We start from the raw sequence: 18,071 nt of genomic DNA, 5'->3' as shown, positions 1-18,071 counted from the left end.
ATGTGTGGATGTATGGGAAGTATGTGTCATATTGGGGCACTCCCATGCTTGTTGCATTATCAGTAGTATCCAAGTTAGCATTAATCCTCTTCAGGACAGGGACTATGTCCCATCCTGGTGTTCTTCCCTCCTTCCAGAACATGATAAAGGACTGAGCACATGAGTAGTGAATTTAAATGAACTGGTTTGCACTGTGTATGATCAGGACATCTATACTCTATGTCACATATGAGTGTAGGACATGTGTGAGGTGATTGTGGCTGTAGAGGCATTTACATCATGGAGTGTCGTAAGGGGTGTAGGGAGTGACTACTATGGCATAAATGGAGTATCTAGACTGTTTGGGTATACTATTTGGGAGCATTGAAAGTGTTTACACCTTGGGATGACCTACAGGGTCCTATGATGTCTATACTTTGGTGACTACATAAGCTGCACTGCAGGTATCCCTCGGGGGTAAATGGAGAGTGTACACTGTGGGTGTGCACTGTTGGGATCCCATGAGGTATATGCACCTCGGACTGCTCTGTAGGGGTGTACAGAGGTCTACACTATGTGAAAGAACTTCCTGGGAGGCGTCCACTGTGGATGGAAATGTGCACAGATGTAATGACTTTATGGAAAGGAAAATAAAGAGAATGGCCATTGTGTGGGGGAATATGACAAGTGCAGAGGGGTCAGCAGTGTGAAAAGAGGTAGGGTCCCAGGGGAAACACATCTCCAGGAAAGTGAGCTCCACTAGCTCCCAATGAGGGGCCATCCCCTTTGGGACACCTCTGTCCAGGGCTGGTGCCCACTTCTCCTGCCCTTGGAGACCTTCTTTTTAGGGACTAGATTTACAGGGCCTGTAACAAATCTCCCTTTGAATATAAATTTCATGTTTGCAGACTTTGGAGGCAACTCTGGTGAATTAAATGAATATTCAAATTTGGGGTATATAAACAGCACATAAGTAACTACGTAGTAGTTAAAGGTCCACCCCGTGGTGTTGGACCCTCTTTACATTAGCACATACATAGTATAGTATAAATCTCTCCCAAATGGGTGGAGGTAAAATGAGGAAGCTAACCAGAGGAACTCGGACAATGGCCCAGGAGGCTGTGCCTCATGTCAGGACCCAGGACCCACGGCAGACTTTAGCTTTGTTGCTCTACAGTTTGGTGGTTTGTTTGGTTGGTTGGTTTTTGTGTTGGTATATATATATATATATATATATTTTTTTTTTTTTTTTTTTTTTTCCTTGAGACTGAGTTTCACTATGTTGCCCTCGGTAGAGTGCTGTGGTGTCACAGCTCACAGCAACCTCTAACTCTTGAGCTTAGGCAATACTCTTGCCTCAGGCTCCCAAGTAGCTGGGACTACAGGTGCCCACCACAACGTCCGGCTATTTTTTTGTTGCAGTTTGGCCAGGGCCTGGTTCAAACCCACCACCCTCAGTATATGGGGCCGGTGCCCTACTCACTGAGCCACAGGTGCTGCCCATATATTTTGGGTTTTTTTAAGACAGAGTCTCACTCTGTTGCCCTGGGTATAGTGCCATGGTGTCATCATAGCGCATAGCAACCTCAATCTCTTGGGCTCAGGCGATGCTCTTGCCTCAGCCTCCTCAGTTATGCCTAGGTCGTTCTTTCTTTCTTTCTTTCTTTCTTAGCCTCCTCAGCTATGCCTAGGTAGTTTTTTCTTTCTCTCTCTCTCTCTCTCTCTCTCTCTCTCTCTTTCTCTTTCTTTCTTTCTTTCTTTCTTCTTTTCTTTCTTTTCTTTGTTTTTGTTTTGTTTTTTTTTTTTTGACAGAGTCTTACTCTGTTGCCCTGGGTATAGTGCCATGGCGGGATAGCTCACAGCAACCTCAAACTCCTGGGCTTGAGCAACCTTCTGGCCTCAGCCCCCCAAGTAGCTGGGACTACAGGTGCTCACCATGATGCCTGACTAGTTTTTCTATTTTTATTAGAAAATAGAAAGAGCAGGGGGCTTGCTCTTGCTCAGGCTGGTTTCAAACTCCTGAGTTCAAGGGATCCTCCCACCTCAGCCTCCTAGAGTGCTAAGACTATAGTCATGAGCCACCTTGCCTAGCCTGCACTCTAGAGTTTGTAAAGGGCATCTCCCTGGATGAGTTCTATAGGCAGGTAGATATTGATCGTATCTGAGTTTACCAAGAGTACAACAGCCCAAATATTGTCCTTACTGGTAGGGGCAGGCCCCACCCTCTCAGCCAACTGCCTGGAAGGATTGCAGGCTCATATGTTTGTACTGAAAGCATCTTCATCAATGTACATACTGTGCTTTTTTCCAATTACCATATGTGAAATAGAAGATATTCACTATTCACTATGTGTCTGTACCACAAGTCTGACAGATACGCCATGTGTATATGGTGGGCATATGCTCTGTGTGATTAAGATTTTGCTATATTTATAATGTATATAGAAAGTACAGAGGGGATTTGCTGGGGGCATCCAGTGGCGGGGGGAAGCTGCTATATGGCATAGCTGTACAGTATTTGCAAATGACTGTATTTTAGAAAATTATATAGAAGACCTAAAATATACCATGTAGGATGGGCATACATTGCACGTGGTGGGTACAGATTAGTATACCATATGTGTAATGCATATAGGCTGTATGTGAATTACACATTGTATAAGCTTATGTGAAGGCTATACCTGCAGTGTGCATGATGGCTATATTATATGAGTAATAGCGCCTAAGGCATATACACTGTTTATAATGGATATACTGTTTATGATGAGTGTACACTCAGCGTGTGATAAGTTTGCATTGAGTAAATATGAACACATGCTGTGTATGGAATATACACAGTATATGTGATAGGTGTGTGGTATGTTGGGTATAATTTACGAGTAGTAGATATATAATGGACCTACTCTTATAATGGATAAATATACCTTGTGTGGGTGTAATAAACATACACTTTGTTTATGAGCACTGTGATATGCGCATGGCATGTAAGGGGCTGGTTCTATGTGATGAAGCAGGCATTGTGATGGGTCTGTTTGGTGTGTATCAGGTATCCTGTGTATATGCAGCTGGTAATAAGAATATAGGGTTTGTGCCTGTGTGTGAGCAGGCAAAGGGGAGTCACCATACCAGAAAGGGGCATGGCAGGGAGCAGTTTCCAGAAGCCCCAGACACCTGAGCTCACTGACTGCACTGTTTCAGATTCTTCCTCAAGTTCTTCCTCAAATGCAACCAGAACTGCCTGAAGAATGCAGGGAATCCCCGAGATATGCGGCGCTTCCAGGTGGGTCTGGAGAGGGGGTTCCTCCCTGCAAACCCACCCTTTCCTCATAGTGGAGTGGGGGAAAGGCTGTGACCTTGCCGCTCTAGGGAAGGCCCCCAGAGCAGATCTCTGCCCTGCCCAATGCCTCCAGACCTGGTGCCTGCTGGGGGTGGGGCAGCTCTATCTCAACTTATGCTGGCTGCCAAGGGAGGCTTCATTAGAGTCCCACTTAAGAAGATGCTAATTGTGACATTTTTACATGATTAACGACCCAGGCAATTTGCATCGCGTGAAGCAGAGAGCAGCTGCCCTTAGCACATCCCCAACCTGCACACCCCTCCCAGTGCAGGGGGTGGGGGGAGAAGGCAGCTCCACTTTCCTCCCCGGAACAGGACATGCCCATGGTTTTCACAGTGCTCACCTGCCTAAGACCCTATTCTTTCCTTGGAGCCCTGTGGATACAGCCTAGCATTTCTATGTTTGCAAAAACAGTAGCCACTCTTTGCCCAGGGAGCCAGAGTTCTTTCAGGGCTCTTGATTTGGGGGGCTCTTCTGGGGGGAGAATCAGTTCATTTAGGGTGTCACATGATCCTGCTGGCCCCCTTCCACCAGCTAAGCCCCTAGGGTTGAGCCCCCCAGTGACCCTAAATTCCAGCATCCAGCCATAGGTCTCAAGTTATAGCTTCCCCACACATTCCCCTCCGGGGAAGCTCCAGAAGCCTCCAGGCAGGCTGGCCTCGGCATTCCCCGCAGGTGGTGGTGTCCACGACGGTGAGTGTGGATGGACACGTGCTGGCCGTGTCTGACAACATGTTCGTGCACAACAACTCCAAGCATGGTCGCAGGGCGCGCCGTCTGGATCCCTCTGAAGGTCAGGACCCACTCTCACTCCATGAGTCCAGACAGTCCCCACCCCTCACCTTGGCATGGTCCCTGACCTGGGTCCTCTCCTGCCTCCCAGCTGCCACCCCCTGCATCAAGGCCATCAGCCCCGGGGAGGGCTGGACCACGGGCGGCGCCACCGTCATTGTCATCGGCGACAACTTCTTCGACGGGTTGCAGGTCGTGTTTGGAAACGTGCTTGTGTGGAGTGAGGTGGGCCAGCCCCCCGCCAGTCTCCCTCGGGTTCTCGGGGCCCTCTCCTCGCCCGGATGGGACCTGCAGGCCTCCCCTCTCCCCTCGCAGTTAATCACGCCCCACGCCATCCGGGTGCAGACGCCCCCACGGCACATCCCCGGGGTGGTGGAAGTGACCCTCTCCTACAAGTCCAAGCAATTTTGCAAAGGAGCCCCCGGCCGCTTTGTCTACACAGGTAAGCAGCCACGGTGAGGGGTGGGGGTCTAAAGTCCTCCGAGGAAGCCCCGCCCAACGCAGCAATCTGGGTTCTCTGAGTTGGCAGATCCGCGGTGTGGCCACGCCCCCAAGCGGCCGTTCTGCCCGCCAGACCTTTGCCTGGCCTTCTGTGTTTCGCTCCCTGGCCTCTGGATGCTCAGTCCCTTTCTGGGCTCCGAGTCCTCACCCTCCCCAACATTCCCTCTCTGCCTCTGACTTTCTGACCATAGTGTCTCCCTTCCCCTGGTCTAGAACCTCTCCAAGGGAATGTTTACGTCAAAGATTCTCCCAAATGGGCTGGCAGCTCCCCAGATCTTTGCTGGTCTCTTGTTCCCCTAAGCCACCCCAGGCTTACCTCCCAGGCACACGCACGTACACGCGCGTACACACACACACACACACACACACACTGCACCAGGGAGAGCGAGTAACAACAGCACAGGTTGAGATGCAGCATGGAGTCCCCGGTCCCGGCTCTACACGGCCACTGGCGGGATAGTCTTCACTTCCATCCTCCTGCCTCAGCCCCACTCACTTCTCCCCACCCCCGCCCCGTCGGGCCTTTGTCGGACAGTCGGTAGTGACCCTACTTACCCCCAGGGAGCTCCAGTCTAACGGGGAAAAGCTGAGCAGAGACTGTGGGGTAGGTGCAGTCGCAAGGTGAAGAGGTTGACGGTCAACCAAAACCTCGAGTAGGGAGTGTTGGCTGAACTGGGCTAAACTGAAACCGGAGGGAAGAATAGGGAGGTAGACGAGAAGGAAAGCAGTCGCGGGAGGAGGAATGGCAGGTGCAAAGACTCAGCAGTGCTTTTCGCTTTGGGGCGGAGGTGGGGGCAGACGAGGTGGGATAGGGTGGGATACCGTAACCAAAGGACATTCACTAAATCAAAAAATTAGAAGTGCGCGCAGGTGGCTCAGCCTTTGGGAGGCTGAAGCGGGTGGGTTGCCTGAGCTCAAGAGTTCAAGACCAGCCTGGGACAGAGGGAGACCCCTGGCCTCTTAAAAAAAAAATAGCCAGGTGTTGTGGTGGGCGCTACTCGGGAGGCTGAGGCAAAAGGATCTCTTGACCCTAAGAATTTGAGGTTTCTGTGAGCTATGACGCCACGGCACTCTACCCAGGGCCACAAAGTGAGACTCTGTCTCCAAAAAAAGAAAAATAGGCTTGGTGCCTGTAGCTCAACGGCTAGGGTGCTGGCCACATACACCGGTGCTGAAGGGTTCGAAGCCAGCCCTGGCCTGCCAAACGACAATGGCAACTACAACTAAAAAATAGCCAGGCATTGGGCGGCGCCTGTGGCTCAGTCAGTAAGGCGCCGGCCCCATATACCGAGGGTGGCAGGTTCAAACCCGGCCCCGGCCAAACTGCAACCAAAAAATAGCCGGGCGTTGTGGCGGGCGCCTGTAGTCCCAGCTACTTGGGAGGCTGAGGCAAGAGAATCGCTTAGGCCCAGGAGTTGGAGGTTGCTGTGAGCTGTGTGAGGCCATGGCACTCTACCGAGGGCCATAAAGTGAGACTCTGTCTCTACAAAAAAAAAAAAAATAGCCAGGCATTGTGACGGGCACCTGTTGTCCCAGCTACTTGGGAGGCTGAGGCAAGAGAATTGCTTAAGCCCAAGAATTTGAGGTTGCTGTGAGCTGTGATGCCACTGCACTCTGCGGAGGGCAACATAGTGAGACTCTGTCTCAAAAAAAGAGAGAAGTGAAGGTAGGGCTTTGAGATTGGTGGCTTAGGTCAGGCTGCACGAAGAGAGGGAGGACAGATGGGGGAGGAGGGAGGGCGTAGGGGGCCGGGTGAGAAGACTGCAGGAGAACCCGCAGAGAGCTCCGGTGTGGGCCAGTCCCTTCCCTGCAGGGCATGCAGACCGTTAACCGTCAGGGACATGATAAGTGCGCCTGGGATATGATAAAGAAAGATTCAGGGGGTTTCTTTTTTATAATGAATTCCTGATACGACCCAAATGCAAACAGAAAACTCTCCCTCGAGTCTGGTCCCTAGGAATATAGAAGCTGGTATGTGCATAGTATTTCCCTTTTTTCTTATCACAAATGAGATCGTACAGAGCATGAGTTAATACCAAGCGTTTGGAATAGAGCCTGGCTCAGTAAATATTTGTCGAATGAACTAACCAAGGAACTCAGGAAACTTCCCCGAACCTCGCTGACCCGTGTGCCCGGAGTTTTCTGGAGCATTTGGGCTGGACTTGGTGGAGGGGGTCTATAGATGAGGGGGTCCTGGACTTGCCGTTTAATTGCTTTTTGCGCCCTGTGTCCCTCTCTGGGAGGGGATGTCCTCCAAACGCCATCCCCTTCCCCAGCCCTGAACGAGCCCACCATTGACTACGGGTTCCAGAGGCTACAGAAAGTCATTCCCAGACACCCTGGAGATCCCGAGAGGCTGCCCAAGGTACCCAGAGGGGTGGGGGCGGGACGGGGTGTCCTGTGGGCCAGGGAGTGAGGAGGGGCTTCCTAGGGCTCCTCGGCTACCCCCAAGGGCTGCCTGTCCGTCCCGCTGTCTCCTCCCCTGCCCCCAGGAAGTGCTGCTGAAGCGGGCGGCCGACTTGGCGGAGGCGCTGTACGGAGTGCCCAGCAGTAACCAGGTATGGCGCCTCCGCCCGCCTCCTAGCGCCGCCGGGCCAGGGTCTCTCCCCAACCCGGCGTCTGCGGCTGCCCCGGCGGCGCCCTGCTCTTGTCTTCGCAGGAGCTCCTCCTGAAGCGCGCGGCGGATGTGGCCGAGGCTCTGTACAGCGCCCCCCGCGCGCCGGCACCGCTCGGACCCCTGGCCCCGAGCCATCCGCACCCGGCAGTCGTGGGCATCAACGCCTTCAGCAGCCCGCTGGCCATCGCCGTAGGGGACGCCACACCGGGACCCGAGCCAGGTGCGTCCGCCGCCCCTCCCGGCAGACCCCTAGCCTGCCCCTTCCCTTCCAGCGCTGCTCCCCTGACAGCCGATCTCTCTCAGGCTACGCGCGCAGCTGCAGCAGCGCGTCTCCCCGCGGGTTCGCGCCAAGCCCCGGCTCCCAGCAGAGCAGCTACGGCAGTGGCCTTGGAGCTGGCATCGGCGGCTACGGCGCACCAGGCGTGGCCGGCCTTGGTGTACCTGGGTCCCCTAGCTTCCTCAATGGCTCCACGGCCACCTCGCCTTTCGCTAGTGAGTGTCTCCAGTCAGCGAGGGGAGGGACTGGGACCCGGGGAACGGAACAGGGCTCAGCCCTGCCTCCCTAGCCCATCCCGGGTGTATAGTGCCAGCCCCATAGGAGTCCGCAGTGGCTTAACCCTCGGGAGCAAGTCTGGCCCTCTCTGCGCGTGACCTCTTCTTGACCCTGCGCCTCGACCCCACCCCTCGGTGGCACATTCTGGTCCTGCAGCCAGAGTACTTCTAGCACCTTTAGCTCTCCTAGCTGACCCCAGCTGTACACATTGCTTCTAGCTGTCCAGTGCTCCTGTAATGGGGTTGGCTGGGGGGACGTCTGGTGGAAACCCGGTGGGCCGCCACCTTTCCACCTTTTTCCGGGACTTAGGGAGGAGGCTAGCGCCCCCTGCCGGAAGCCTGAGGAAACTCAGGGCTCCTGAGAAGCTGGTTTCCAGTTGGCCCCACTCCCCCACCAAGACTAAGAGGCCAGGTGGTCGGTGGGAGGATGTGACTGCCTACAACATTATCCTGCACAACGAGTGAATTCCATGTGGTCAGACAAAGCTGGATTCAGAGTGTCCAAATCAAGAGCTGCCTGACATTCAGCAAGTTACTTCTTCCAACTTCAGCTTCTTCTCAGTAAGATAGGGTCAATTCCATTCCCTGCCTAAGATTGAATGTGCTACTATATCTATACTAGATATGAATGTGCTACTATGTGTAAAGAGCCAGGAAGAATTAGGAAAAAGTGCATGATTTCCCAGTCCCAGCTCTGAATGTGGACTCCAACCTTTTATCTGGCGTTTTGGAGTGGAGAGCTCAGAGCTGGGTGGGCAATGTCTGGATGTCATGGGTGAGTGACACCCAGAACTGTTTTATGTGTGACCACTTTACACTGTCCTCAAATCTCTTCCAACACAAAGCCTCAGATCAGCATGTTTATGACTCTTTTTAGCCTAGCATTCATTAGACATTTATAAAGCACCTATTGTGTGCAAAGCTCTGGGCTTGGTAGATAACTCCACCCCTACTCACCTGCAAGAATTTCAACCTCAGTCAGAGAGAGGTTGTCCCCAAAGTCCTAGGGGACTATGCTGAGCTGGAGAAATGGTGACGGGACGGTTGCAGAAAAGGGACTGGTGGTGGCTTGCCTACAGTTCCCTCAGCTCCCCTCTGTCCTGTGTTTGCCATCACTGAAGTCTACACTATCTGGCCACCTGTCTAGCTTTCCTTGCCAGGAACCTGTGTCCTGGGTGCTGTTCTTTGTGGCTGCAGGCTTGAGCCTAGCACTCTCATCTTGGCCTGGGCTCAACTTCTGGGACAGAGGCCCCATAAGCCAGAGTCTACATAGGCCATGGCCCTCTGGTGTCCTTCTGAAGCTCTTTTTCTCTCCTGGCCATTTGCTCATGCAAGTCTTCACCTGCTTCTCTCTCCCCCTCAGTTCTGAGATAGCACCCTCACAACATCTCTCTGGGTGCTGCTTGCATCAGAAACTTTTCCCCTGGGCCAGCACTAGTGGGGACTGGAACATCAGCCCCTCTCCCTACCACACACAAAGTGTAGTCAATGGTGGAGGAACTCTGCCCCAGTGTGCAGAAGCCAGCCCAACTGGGGTCTCCCTATTCTGCAAGAATATCAAGATTTCCAGAGCTTCTTAAATCCTTCTTCCAGTGTCATCTGGGGACACCTTGGACTTGCCCCAGGGTCAGTCCTATGTAATGTGGCTATGAGCCCTGGCCCTGAGAGATATAGTAGTCTTCTGGCATTAGTCTCAAGCCCTCTGTGGGGTGCCCCATCTAGCAGTAAGCATTTAAAGGAAACTTTTGGAAGAGGGACAGCTATTGAAGTCATCATTGTATCAAAGAGGAGTGCTCTTATGCCAGAGATGGTCATCTCAAGATGTCACTTTCTTCCATGAAGCCCCAGCCCAACCCCATTGCCTGCTGCTTAGACAACACTCAAATCACAGCCTTACTGGGCTTTCCAATAGAGAAGCAGGAACTGGGTTCAGATGAGGAAGTAGAAAGTCAGGATCTAGAGATGCCCTGGGCAGGAGTGGGGGCTGCAAGAAGAAGGGGCAGGTAAAGCCTGCATATAGGAAAACTTGCTATTCCCGAGAGAGTATGCCACACCTCTGGATGGCTGCAGAGTTGGAGAACAGGAAGATTTGAGGATGTAGATATCTGTAGATTTCTTTAAAATTGACCAACCAGAAGAGGGAGATTTAGGAAGTCTCCAGGGTCCAGGCTGGAGATGACAAGGTAGTTGGAAGGAAACAGTACCTGGGATGGAGGTGAGGGGTGGCAGGGACCTGACTGAACATTGAGGATGTTGCTAAGGAGAGCACATTTATGGAGGAAGGTAGGATGCTCATATGAGCTATGGTCCTGGACAGACAGGCCTTATTACTGAAGCCTGTTTAAGTCCCCAGAATTCACCCCTGACTACTTGCCTCAGTTCTCCTGTGACCACTGCACTTTAATGCTTTTGGCACCCCAGAACCCCCATCTTTGATGCCTTGATACCCCAGAGCCCCTAAACACTTCTAGTGTCTCACAATCCTGGGGGTTTTCAATAGGAATCCTAACCTATTATAACTCTTGCTCATCTCATCTTTGGGGGCACCTCCACTGTCTGGTTTCCATGAATGTTCTGGTTTTGTTTGCATTTTTACCTAGTGTGGCCCTGGAGATGTCCAGCCCTAAGAAAAGGGTCTCCAGAACCCTCCAGAAACCCCCTAGGAAGCCAGGAGGGCCCAGGACCCTCACAACTCCTAGTGAGGTCTGAGCCTGGGGCAGCAGCCCATGTGGGGCCCACTGCCCATGCTGGGGCCCCAGCCAAGATGCTCACTCTGGTGCTGTCTCCCTGTTGTGTCTCCTATCACCTTCCCTACTGCCCCTGCCCCTCCCTGCCCCGCCCCGGAGTCATGCCCTCTAGTCCCCCGCTGGCGGCTGCCTCCTCCATGTCCCTTCCCGCTGCTGCCCCCACCACCAGCGTCTTCTCCTTCTCGCCTGTCAACATGATCTCTGCCGTCAAACAGAGGAGCGCCTTCGCCCCCGTGCTGCGCCCACCCAGCTCCCCGCCCCAAGCCTGCCCCAGAGCCCACACAGAGGGGCTTCCAGGTGAGAAATCCACCCTGCCTTGCTGTGACCCTGGGAAGGGCCTTGGTGAAGCAGCTGGGCTAGAGAAGCCTGCTCCTCCCCAACTGGAGGGAGGCAAGTAGAAAGCTCTGCCTAAGTCCAGGGAGGCCCATCTGGATCCCCTACTTCCCTGGGCCTCATAGCCTGGGGTGATCACCACTCTGGATATTCTCAGTTGACCGTCTAGCAGAAGGGAAAGGACTCAGATCCCAGTGGAGGAAGGTCTGAACACCACCCAACATCCCTGCACATCTAGATGAGCCCAGAACAAAGACCCAACTCTTGGAACCAGAGGAAGCCAAGCCCATGTGGGCTACATGCCTATGCCCTGTGTCTCCCTGTGTCCACCAGAGGGTAGCACACACCACTATGAGAGACTGTGACACTCACTGAATGGAAGAGGACTGACCTTAGATAAGCTTTAGGCCAGCTTCCCTGTCCCCATTTTACAGATTGGGAATTAAGACCAAGTCACCCCTCTGGCACTTCATTAATGAAATGGATGTTCTCTCCCTTTATGGTACAACCTTTATCCAGCAGAATTTTTCACATCCAAGAGCTCATTGGAAACTCACTAGCAGACAGTGAGAGCACTGGTTGTTAGAAAGCAGGAGGCCACATGATGTGGGCAGGGCAGGTCTCAGCTGATGCGTGGTTGGGGCAGGGCTGGAAGAGGGTGTCTTCCCCAAGAAGCTTACAGGTGTTTCTGTGCCTGGCTAGGGTGGTGTCTCTACAGGATCCCCTAGGACTCAGTACAGAGTTTAGCACCTAGCTCAGTGCCTGACACATAGTAGGTGCTTAATAAATAGAATTATTGTGTGACTAAATGGGTCAGAAGGGCACCCTTCAAACCCAGTGGCAGAGGCTGCAGTGCAGCTTACTGGGCACCAGGCTGAAAGACGCTGGTTAGAGCCAGGTTAGAGTATGTCCTACAGGGCATTGACTAGGATAGTTATGGGTCATTGGGAAAGAATCAGTGTTCAAATTAGGTAAGTGGTTTGAAGAATTTATCAGAGCCTTTAGTGTACTAGAGTGCATTGTAAATTTTCTAGGCAACAGAAAATGCAAATTTATTTAGCACAAAGTATATTTTGCAAAGTGTGTGTTAAGATTTGCTCCTGGGTAGCTGGGCGTTGTGGCAGGCACCTGTAGTCCCAGCTACTCTGGAGGCTGAGGCAAGAGAATCGCTTAAGCCCAGGAGTTGGAGGTTGCTGTGAGCTGTGTGAAGCCACGGCACTCTATTGAGGGCCATAAAGTGAGACTCTGTCTCTACAAAAAAAAAAAAGGAGATTTGCTTCTGGGGAATGCCCTCGAGGTGGAATAAAAGGCACTCTCCTGGTGTTCTCAGCCTGCTGTGTAGGTGGGGGGTGGTAGGCCTTGACACTAGCCTTAGCGCTCCAGAGTCCCTAAACACTTCTTAGCATCTCACAATCCTAGGGGTTTTCAACAAGAATCCTAACCTAACTTGGCACTGAGCTGAAAGAGGCTGGTTAGAGCCAGGTGCCCAGAGTCTAGGGCTGGGGGGCTGGTCAGGCTGAGGTGCCTGTCACAAAAACCAGGCCAGTGATTTGGGCCCCAGAGTCATCTCTAGATCCAAGGCAGGACAGGTGGAGTGGCCTTCAAGCTGAGGCAGGGAACAGGCTGTGGACAGTGCCTTGTAGCACCTCTGTGCTCCAGAGTCCCTGTATGAGAGAGTCCCTGGACAATGGAAGGAGAGTACAATGGGGCTGGAGGGACAAATAAGGGTGACAAATGTACACAGTCGCTAGACAGCCTGGGAGAATTGGCCCTACCGGGGGCAGACAGAGCAATCTGGCACAGTCCAGAGATTCCTTAGCACTGTGCTTGTGCCCTGCTCTGAGGGTAGAAGTGACCCTGTCCCACAAGGATCTGCACCAGCAGCTCCATGATGAGGGTTCAAGTACTAACAGATTTTGTGCCAGGGAAGGTGAGCATATAAGGGGCTGATGGGTGAACCATCCTGAGGGTGGGCCATCATCAGAGGGCTTGCCCAAACAGGGTTTGAAGAATAAATAGAGCTTTCTAGTGGGGAAGAAAAGCCCTGGATAGAGACCTTGGAATGAAGGTGTGTGGGTAGGGAAGAGAGGAATGTTAGAGCCCACATTCAAAATGTTCGAAACAGGGCGGTGCCTGTGACTCAAAGGAGTAGGGCACCGGCCCCATATGCTGGAGGTGGCAGGTTCAAGCCCAGCCCTGGCCAAAAACTGCAAAAAAAAAGTTTGAAACAACTCATACAAACATACATCAAAGGTTTATTTAAGTTGTTATTAGGGAGCTAACAGGATGACAGCAGCGTAAAGGAGAATGTGACAGGCTGAAATAATATTGCTCAATGTAAACTACTTCTAAGGGCAAGCCTCCCTTTGGGGATTATCTTTTTCTACCAATTGGAAGTCATCTGTCATTTATCAACCTCCACGTTAACATCCAATTTAACAAAGCCTGGGCCCTAATCAACAAGTCAAATAAGTCACATCCTCTGAATATTATGACTCCTAATATGGTGGGTTTATTAGATAATGCTCTAGGGTAGTATTTTTCAAACTTTTTTTTTTTTTGCAGTTTTTGGCTGGGGCTGGGTTTGAACCCATCACCTCCAGTATATGGGGCTGATGCCCTACTCCTTTGAGCCACAGGCGCTGCCCTTTTTCAAACTTTTTTATCTTACGGCACACTTGAACCTATAGTTAAACTTCCACAGCACACTTAAATTATGTTGATCAAAAAAAAAACTGAAAAAGAGAATATACTTACTGTGCTTTGAACGTCTTTTGAAAATTATTTAATTAATGATCTTCAAAATATTTCAAGGCACATCAGTTGAAAACTACTGCTCTAGGGTGACTTTGAAAGGATTCATGGTCCTTTTTTGCCTTATTTCCAAATTTTGGATAGTTTTTAAGTGTATCTGGAGCTTGGAGTGTGAGGGGAATGGGGAGCTCAGGGGGCCACCCGTTTCTCTTGCCAGCAAAGGGAACTGTGGAAGGGGGTCAGGCAGGGGCAGGAGTGGTGAAGTGATGAATTTTGTAGACGTGGGTGGCAGGCTGCCACAGCTGTTACAAATCAGTGCTCCTGTTGTCTGGCTGCCTTCCTTCCCTGTCCTGATTCTTGGCCATCTGCTTCCTCAGCCTGAGACAGGCCCTCCAAAAGCCACAGGTCCAGGGAAGAGGAGCCCAAAGTCATCTTTCTCTGGGGGAAGCTAGAGAATAAGGGTTTGGGCTGTACTTACCCCTTACTAGAGTGCTTCCTCCAGGCCAGGGCTAGAGGTGACTGACTGCCTTCAGGAAGTGCTAGATGCCCTGCCTGCTGTCCCCAGCCCAAAGAGGGACAAACAGGTAAGGTCCCCAGGCAACACATGGCTTATGGCTCCCTTCTCCTTAACTACACAGACCAGCCTTTTGAGGATTCTGACAAGTTCCACTCTCCAGCCCGGGGGCTCCAGGGCCTGGCTTACTCCTAATGATGGTAGGTCTCTGGTTGTGTCTTGCCTCTTCCCCCTGGCCCTAAAAGGGGCCCTCTCTCTAGAAGGCCTCAGCAGGGATAAGGAACTGGGGTCTGGGTCTCCCTCCCCAGGGCCTGTCTAGACAGCTGTCAGAGGCACATAGCTCACCCTAGTGGCTTCAACTGACCAAGTGGAGAAAAGTGGCTTCCTGCTCTCTTGCAGCCAGCCTTCCTCCAGAACCTTCTTTCACTGACTCTCTCCACCAGGTCTGCAGGTATTGTCCCAAAAGAGCCTGGACTGGAGGTGCCTCTGGGATTCACAACCATGCCCTGGATGGCGGCACAGACAGATGCAGGGCCAGGGCTGCGGGCAGATCTCAACCCCCAGGCTGCATGGGGAGAGGCCTTTGTCCTCCTGCTCAAGCCTCCCCAACCAACTCCACAGGCTCCTCTTGTCTCCCTTCCTTTGGGCTGCTTGGAAGCCCCCGCACTGTGCAGATGCTCTTGGTAGGGGGTGTCCCAGAGAGGTGCTGGGATGCCATGCCTCACTTGCTGGGTCTTGGTCCCTCTGAAAGAGATGGATCTTGTGCAGACCAGGGATGTCCAGTGAGGGGAGCATGGGATTGGGACCATGGGAAAGAAAACAGCTCAGGGAGAAGTGACCTGGAAAGGTCCTGTTTGCATCTGACCCATCTCAGCTGGCCCAGCATCCCATCTTCTCTCCAGCAGAAAGGGTGGTGCCGGAAGTCTCAGGAGACCTGCCTAGGCTCCCATTGAGCTCCCAACAGCCACTGGACCCTGTGGCTGTCCCTGCTTCCTTTGAAAACTGCACAACTCATGCTTGCAACATCGTGCCTCCCTGTGGGGGCTGGGCATGGGGGGCAGTACAGGGGATGCCAGGTTTCCAGAATTTGGGATCTATCCCCAACAGATGTCTCATGGACTCTGGCCCCATACACATACTAACTCTGGCTGGTCCCATGGAATGGCCCAAGTGCTCCCCAGGTGGCCTCACATTCTGATCTGCTAAGTTTGGAGAAAACAATAAACCAGATGCAGGTAGCTACCTGGCCTCTCTTGCCTCCTTGGTGTGGATTTGCTTGGACAGCCTTCTTGCACCTTAGGCTTTTTTAACAACCCCACAGTCCAACAAAGTAAGTGTTTCCTGCCTTCTGGCTGCTCATGGGTACCATGAGGGAGGGGAGCAGGCCTGAGGACCCAAAACATGGGCTCTGGGTAGGGGCACAGGCCACTGAGGATGCAGATCCCCAATTGTCTGGTCAGGGCCAAAGTGGGGATTGTCAGGACATTGTTGGGAGCCAGGACAGAGCAACCCAAATGCCACCAGATACATAGAAGCTCAAAGTGAGGACCAGTCTATAACAGAGGCTACAAGGCTGCCTGTTTGAGCCACACCCTAACCCCACCCCTCACACATAGGCTTAGGCTCCTTCTTTCCCACAGGCCTGAGACACTGAGAGGAGGAATGGTAAAGAGGCAAGACCCCTAGGCCCCTTCTCCCATATGCCCACCCTGCTAGGATGAATCCCATTGTTCCCCTGAGATATGTCCCCTGGACAAAGGTCTAGCTGTCTGACCCTGAAACCACCTTTCGGACTCAGAAAACAGTGAGCCCCATGTGCAGGCCCAGGCCTCAGGCTTTCCTCTTTCTCCCCCTTGCCTCTGGACACCCTGCCCCTCCCAGCCCATGCACCCATGCCCTGCAGCCTCTGGACAAGCACACTGGCCAAGGTACAGGGCCTGATCCTGCCTTTCAGGGGCCTCCACTTCTTTTTCTGATGTCTTTGGCCAGTCCCTGGGATTCATCTCACCTGAAGCTCACACTGGGGTCATCCTGCCTTACTATTAGGTACACCTGGCCTCCCCTTAGTTCCTGCTTGCAGTTCATGTTACAGAGCACCATGCCTGCCTGCCTGTTGTGCTTTGAGGAGCTATACTGCCCAGGCCTCCCAAGCCAAGTTCCTGCAGAGCTGTAATCTGCACTGGACATAGGCAGTCACTGGGCAATGGTTACACTCTAGCTTCTTGGCTGGGTCAAGTGCCATGGTCAATGTAAGTGAGACATGCCATCTGACTCCAATGATCCCACACCACTGCTCAACAACTTCCCTCTCCCTCTTCTACAGCAGACATCCCTAATAAATTACAATGTTGCTATGGCCTAAACTGTGTCTCCCCAAATTCATATGTTGAAGCCCTAATGTTCCATGTGACTGTGTTGGAGATAAGGCCTTGAAAGAGGTGATTAAGTTTGAATGAGGTGATCCAGTAGAAGCTGATCTAATAGAACTGGTGTATAACAAGAGTAAAAGCCAGATGTGATGGTACCGGCCTGTAGTCCCAGCTACTTGGGAGGCCAAGGCAAGAGGATCACTTGAGCCCTGGAGTTTGAAACTAGCCTGGGCAACATAGCAACACTCAATGTCTAAAAATAAATAAATAGATAAGTGAAAGTTTCAAAAAGAAGAGTAAGAGACACCAGATCTCTTTCCTCACTGTGTAAGAACATAGCAAGAAGGCAGCTGTCTGCAAGCCAGGAAGAGAGCCCTCACCAGGAAGCAAATCAACTGGCACCTTGACCTGGGACTTCTGTGATTTAAGCTACCCAGTTTATGGGATTTTGTTATGGCAGCCCAAAATGACTAGTACAATATTCTTTCCCACGTGTCTTAGTTTTGAGTCTCCCGGAAGTAGAACCTGAGATAGGTTGGTTCCCTGCCAGAGTACTCTCAGAGACAGTGCAGGACACATGTCAGAGTTTTCCCACCTAGTGGGCAAAGGATGTGGGACACTGATCCTCCAGTCTTCATCTATCACTGGCTGAGGGCTGCTTCCAACCCTCTGACACTTCTGGCCTATCCCTCCCACCGGAAGGAGACAAACCCCCCCAATTAGGATTTTGTTATAGAATATTGTAAGCAAATACTGGAAAGTTAAATCCGAGGGGATATGGGTAGGGCACCAACAGCTTCTGTCATGCTACAGAACCACCAGGATTACAGATTATTTTCAACACAGCCACTGGTCAGAGTTGTCATTTGAGATAAAAACTATTAGCCAAGTCTGGTAAATTTCACAACAGGCCTTTTTGTAGCCAGTAAATCAGTGAGGATTGAGTCAAATTGGACCAGTAGAGGGGACTACAGATTTCTGCCACAATGTCTGGCTACTTTTTCCATTTTTAGTAGAGACAGGGGAATCTTCCTCTTCTCAGGCTGGTCTCAAAACTCCTGAGCTCAAACAATCTACCCACCGTGGTCTCCCAGAGTCCTAGGATAACAGACATGAGCCATAATGCCCAGCCCAAAGCACTATTGAGCAAGTTATAACTGTAGGTTTTCTGGGGCTTAATTTCAGCCATGAAACCTGGGAGAGCATGAAACACATGCCCCAGGGATTTCCTACCTGAGATGCGAGGGAACTGGGGTATTTATACCCAACTCCCATCAGTGAGTGGTCAAGGGCTTCTGAGTAGCATGCAAGGGCAGCACCAGCTTCCTGGCGCCTCCAGGCTGCTGTACTGGATGGTACAACAGTCCTAGTAGCTAGAGAGAGATTCAGGTGCTGGCCGTAGGAGTCAGACAGGTGTGCACTGGAGAAGTAAAGATTTGCCCTGGAGGTGGTCCCTGGCAGTCATTTAGAGAAGTTGGTTTTTCCTACTTGAAGTGAGTTTATAGTGGGCATGAATTTCCTTTATCTGCAGGTCCCACCCCTCCTGGGACTATGTGACAGAAACTGCCTAGGCTGT

General features: G+C 52.0%; 1 protein-coding gene across 6 annotated transcripts in view; it reads left to right on the top strand.

Moving 5' to 3' along the window:
* EBF4 (EBF family member 4) overlaps positions 1–15,389 on the top strand; it is a 56,689-nt gene extending 41,300 nt beyond the window's left edge. For 3 of the 6 annotated variants that reach the window (XM_053573408.1, XM_053573407.1, XM_053573403.1), the window contains exons 8-17: positions 3,178–3,259; positions 3,992–4,333; positions 4,424–4,550; positions 6,886–6,974; positions 7,102–7,167; positions 7,269–7,446; positions 7,530–7,718; positions 10,625–10,822; positions 14,251–14,326; positions 14,570–15,389. In XM_053573408.1, coding sequence (XP_053429383.1) covers positions 3,178–3,259; positions 3,992–4,333; positions 4,424–4,550; positions 6,886–6,974; positions 7,102–7,167; positions 7,269–7,446; positions 7,530–7,718; positions 10,625–10,822; positions 14,251–14,321 — 1,342 coding nt within the window. In that variant the 3' untranslated portion in view covers positions 14,322–14,326; positions 14,570–15,389. Of the gene's footprint in view, positions 1–3,177; positions 3,260–3,991; positions 4,551–6,885; positions 6,975–7,101; positions 7,168–7,268; positions 7,447–7,529; positions 7,719–10,624; positions 10,823–14,250; positions 14,327–14,569 lie in introns of those variants that run through there. The other 3 variants (XM_053573406.1, XM_053573405.1, XR_008376431.1) reach the window with 3 other exon arrangements.
* The last annotated feature ends 2,682 nt before the right edge of the window (positions 15,390–18,071 follow it).

Source organism: Nycticebus coucang, chromosome 21 (genome assembly GCF_027406575.1).
Source record: "Nycticebus coucang isolate mNycCou1 chromosome 21, mNycCou1.pri, whole genome shotgun sequence".
Lineage (NCBI taxonomy): Eukaryota > Metazoa > Chordata > Mammalia > Primates > Lorisidae > Nycticebus > Nycticebus coucang.
Note: the sequence above shows the minus strand (reverse complement) of the source record. Positions and strands in the feature narration are given on the sequence as shown.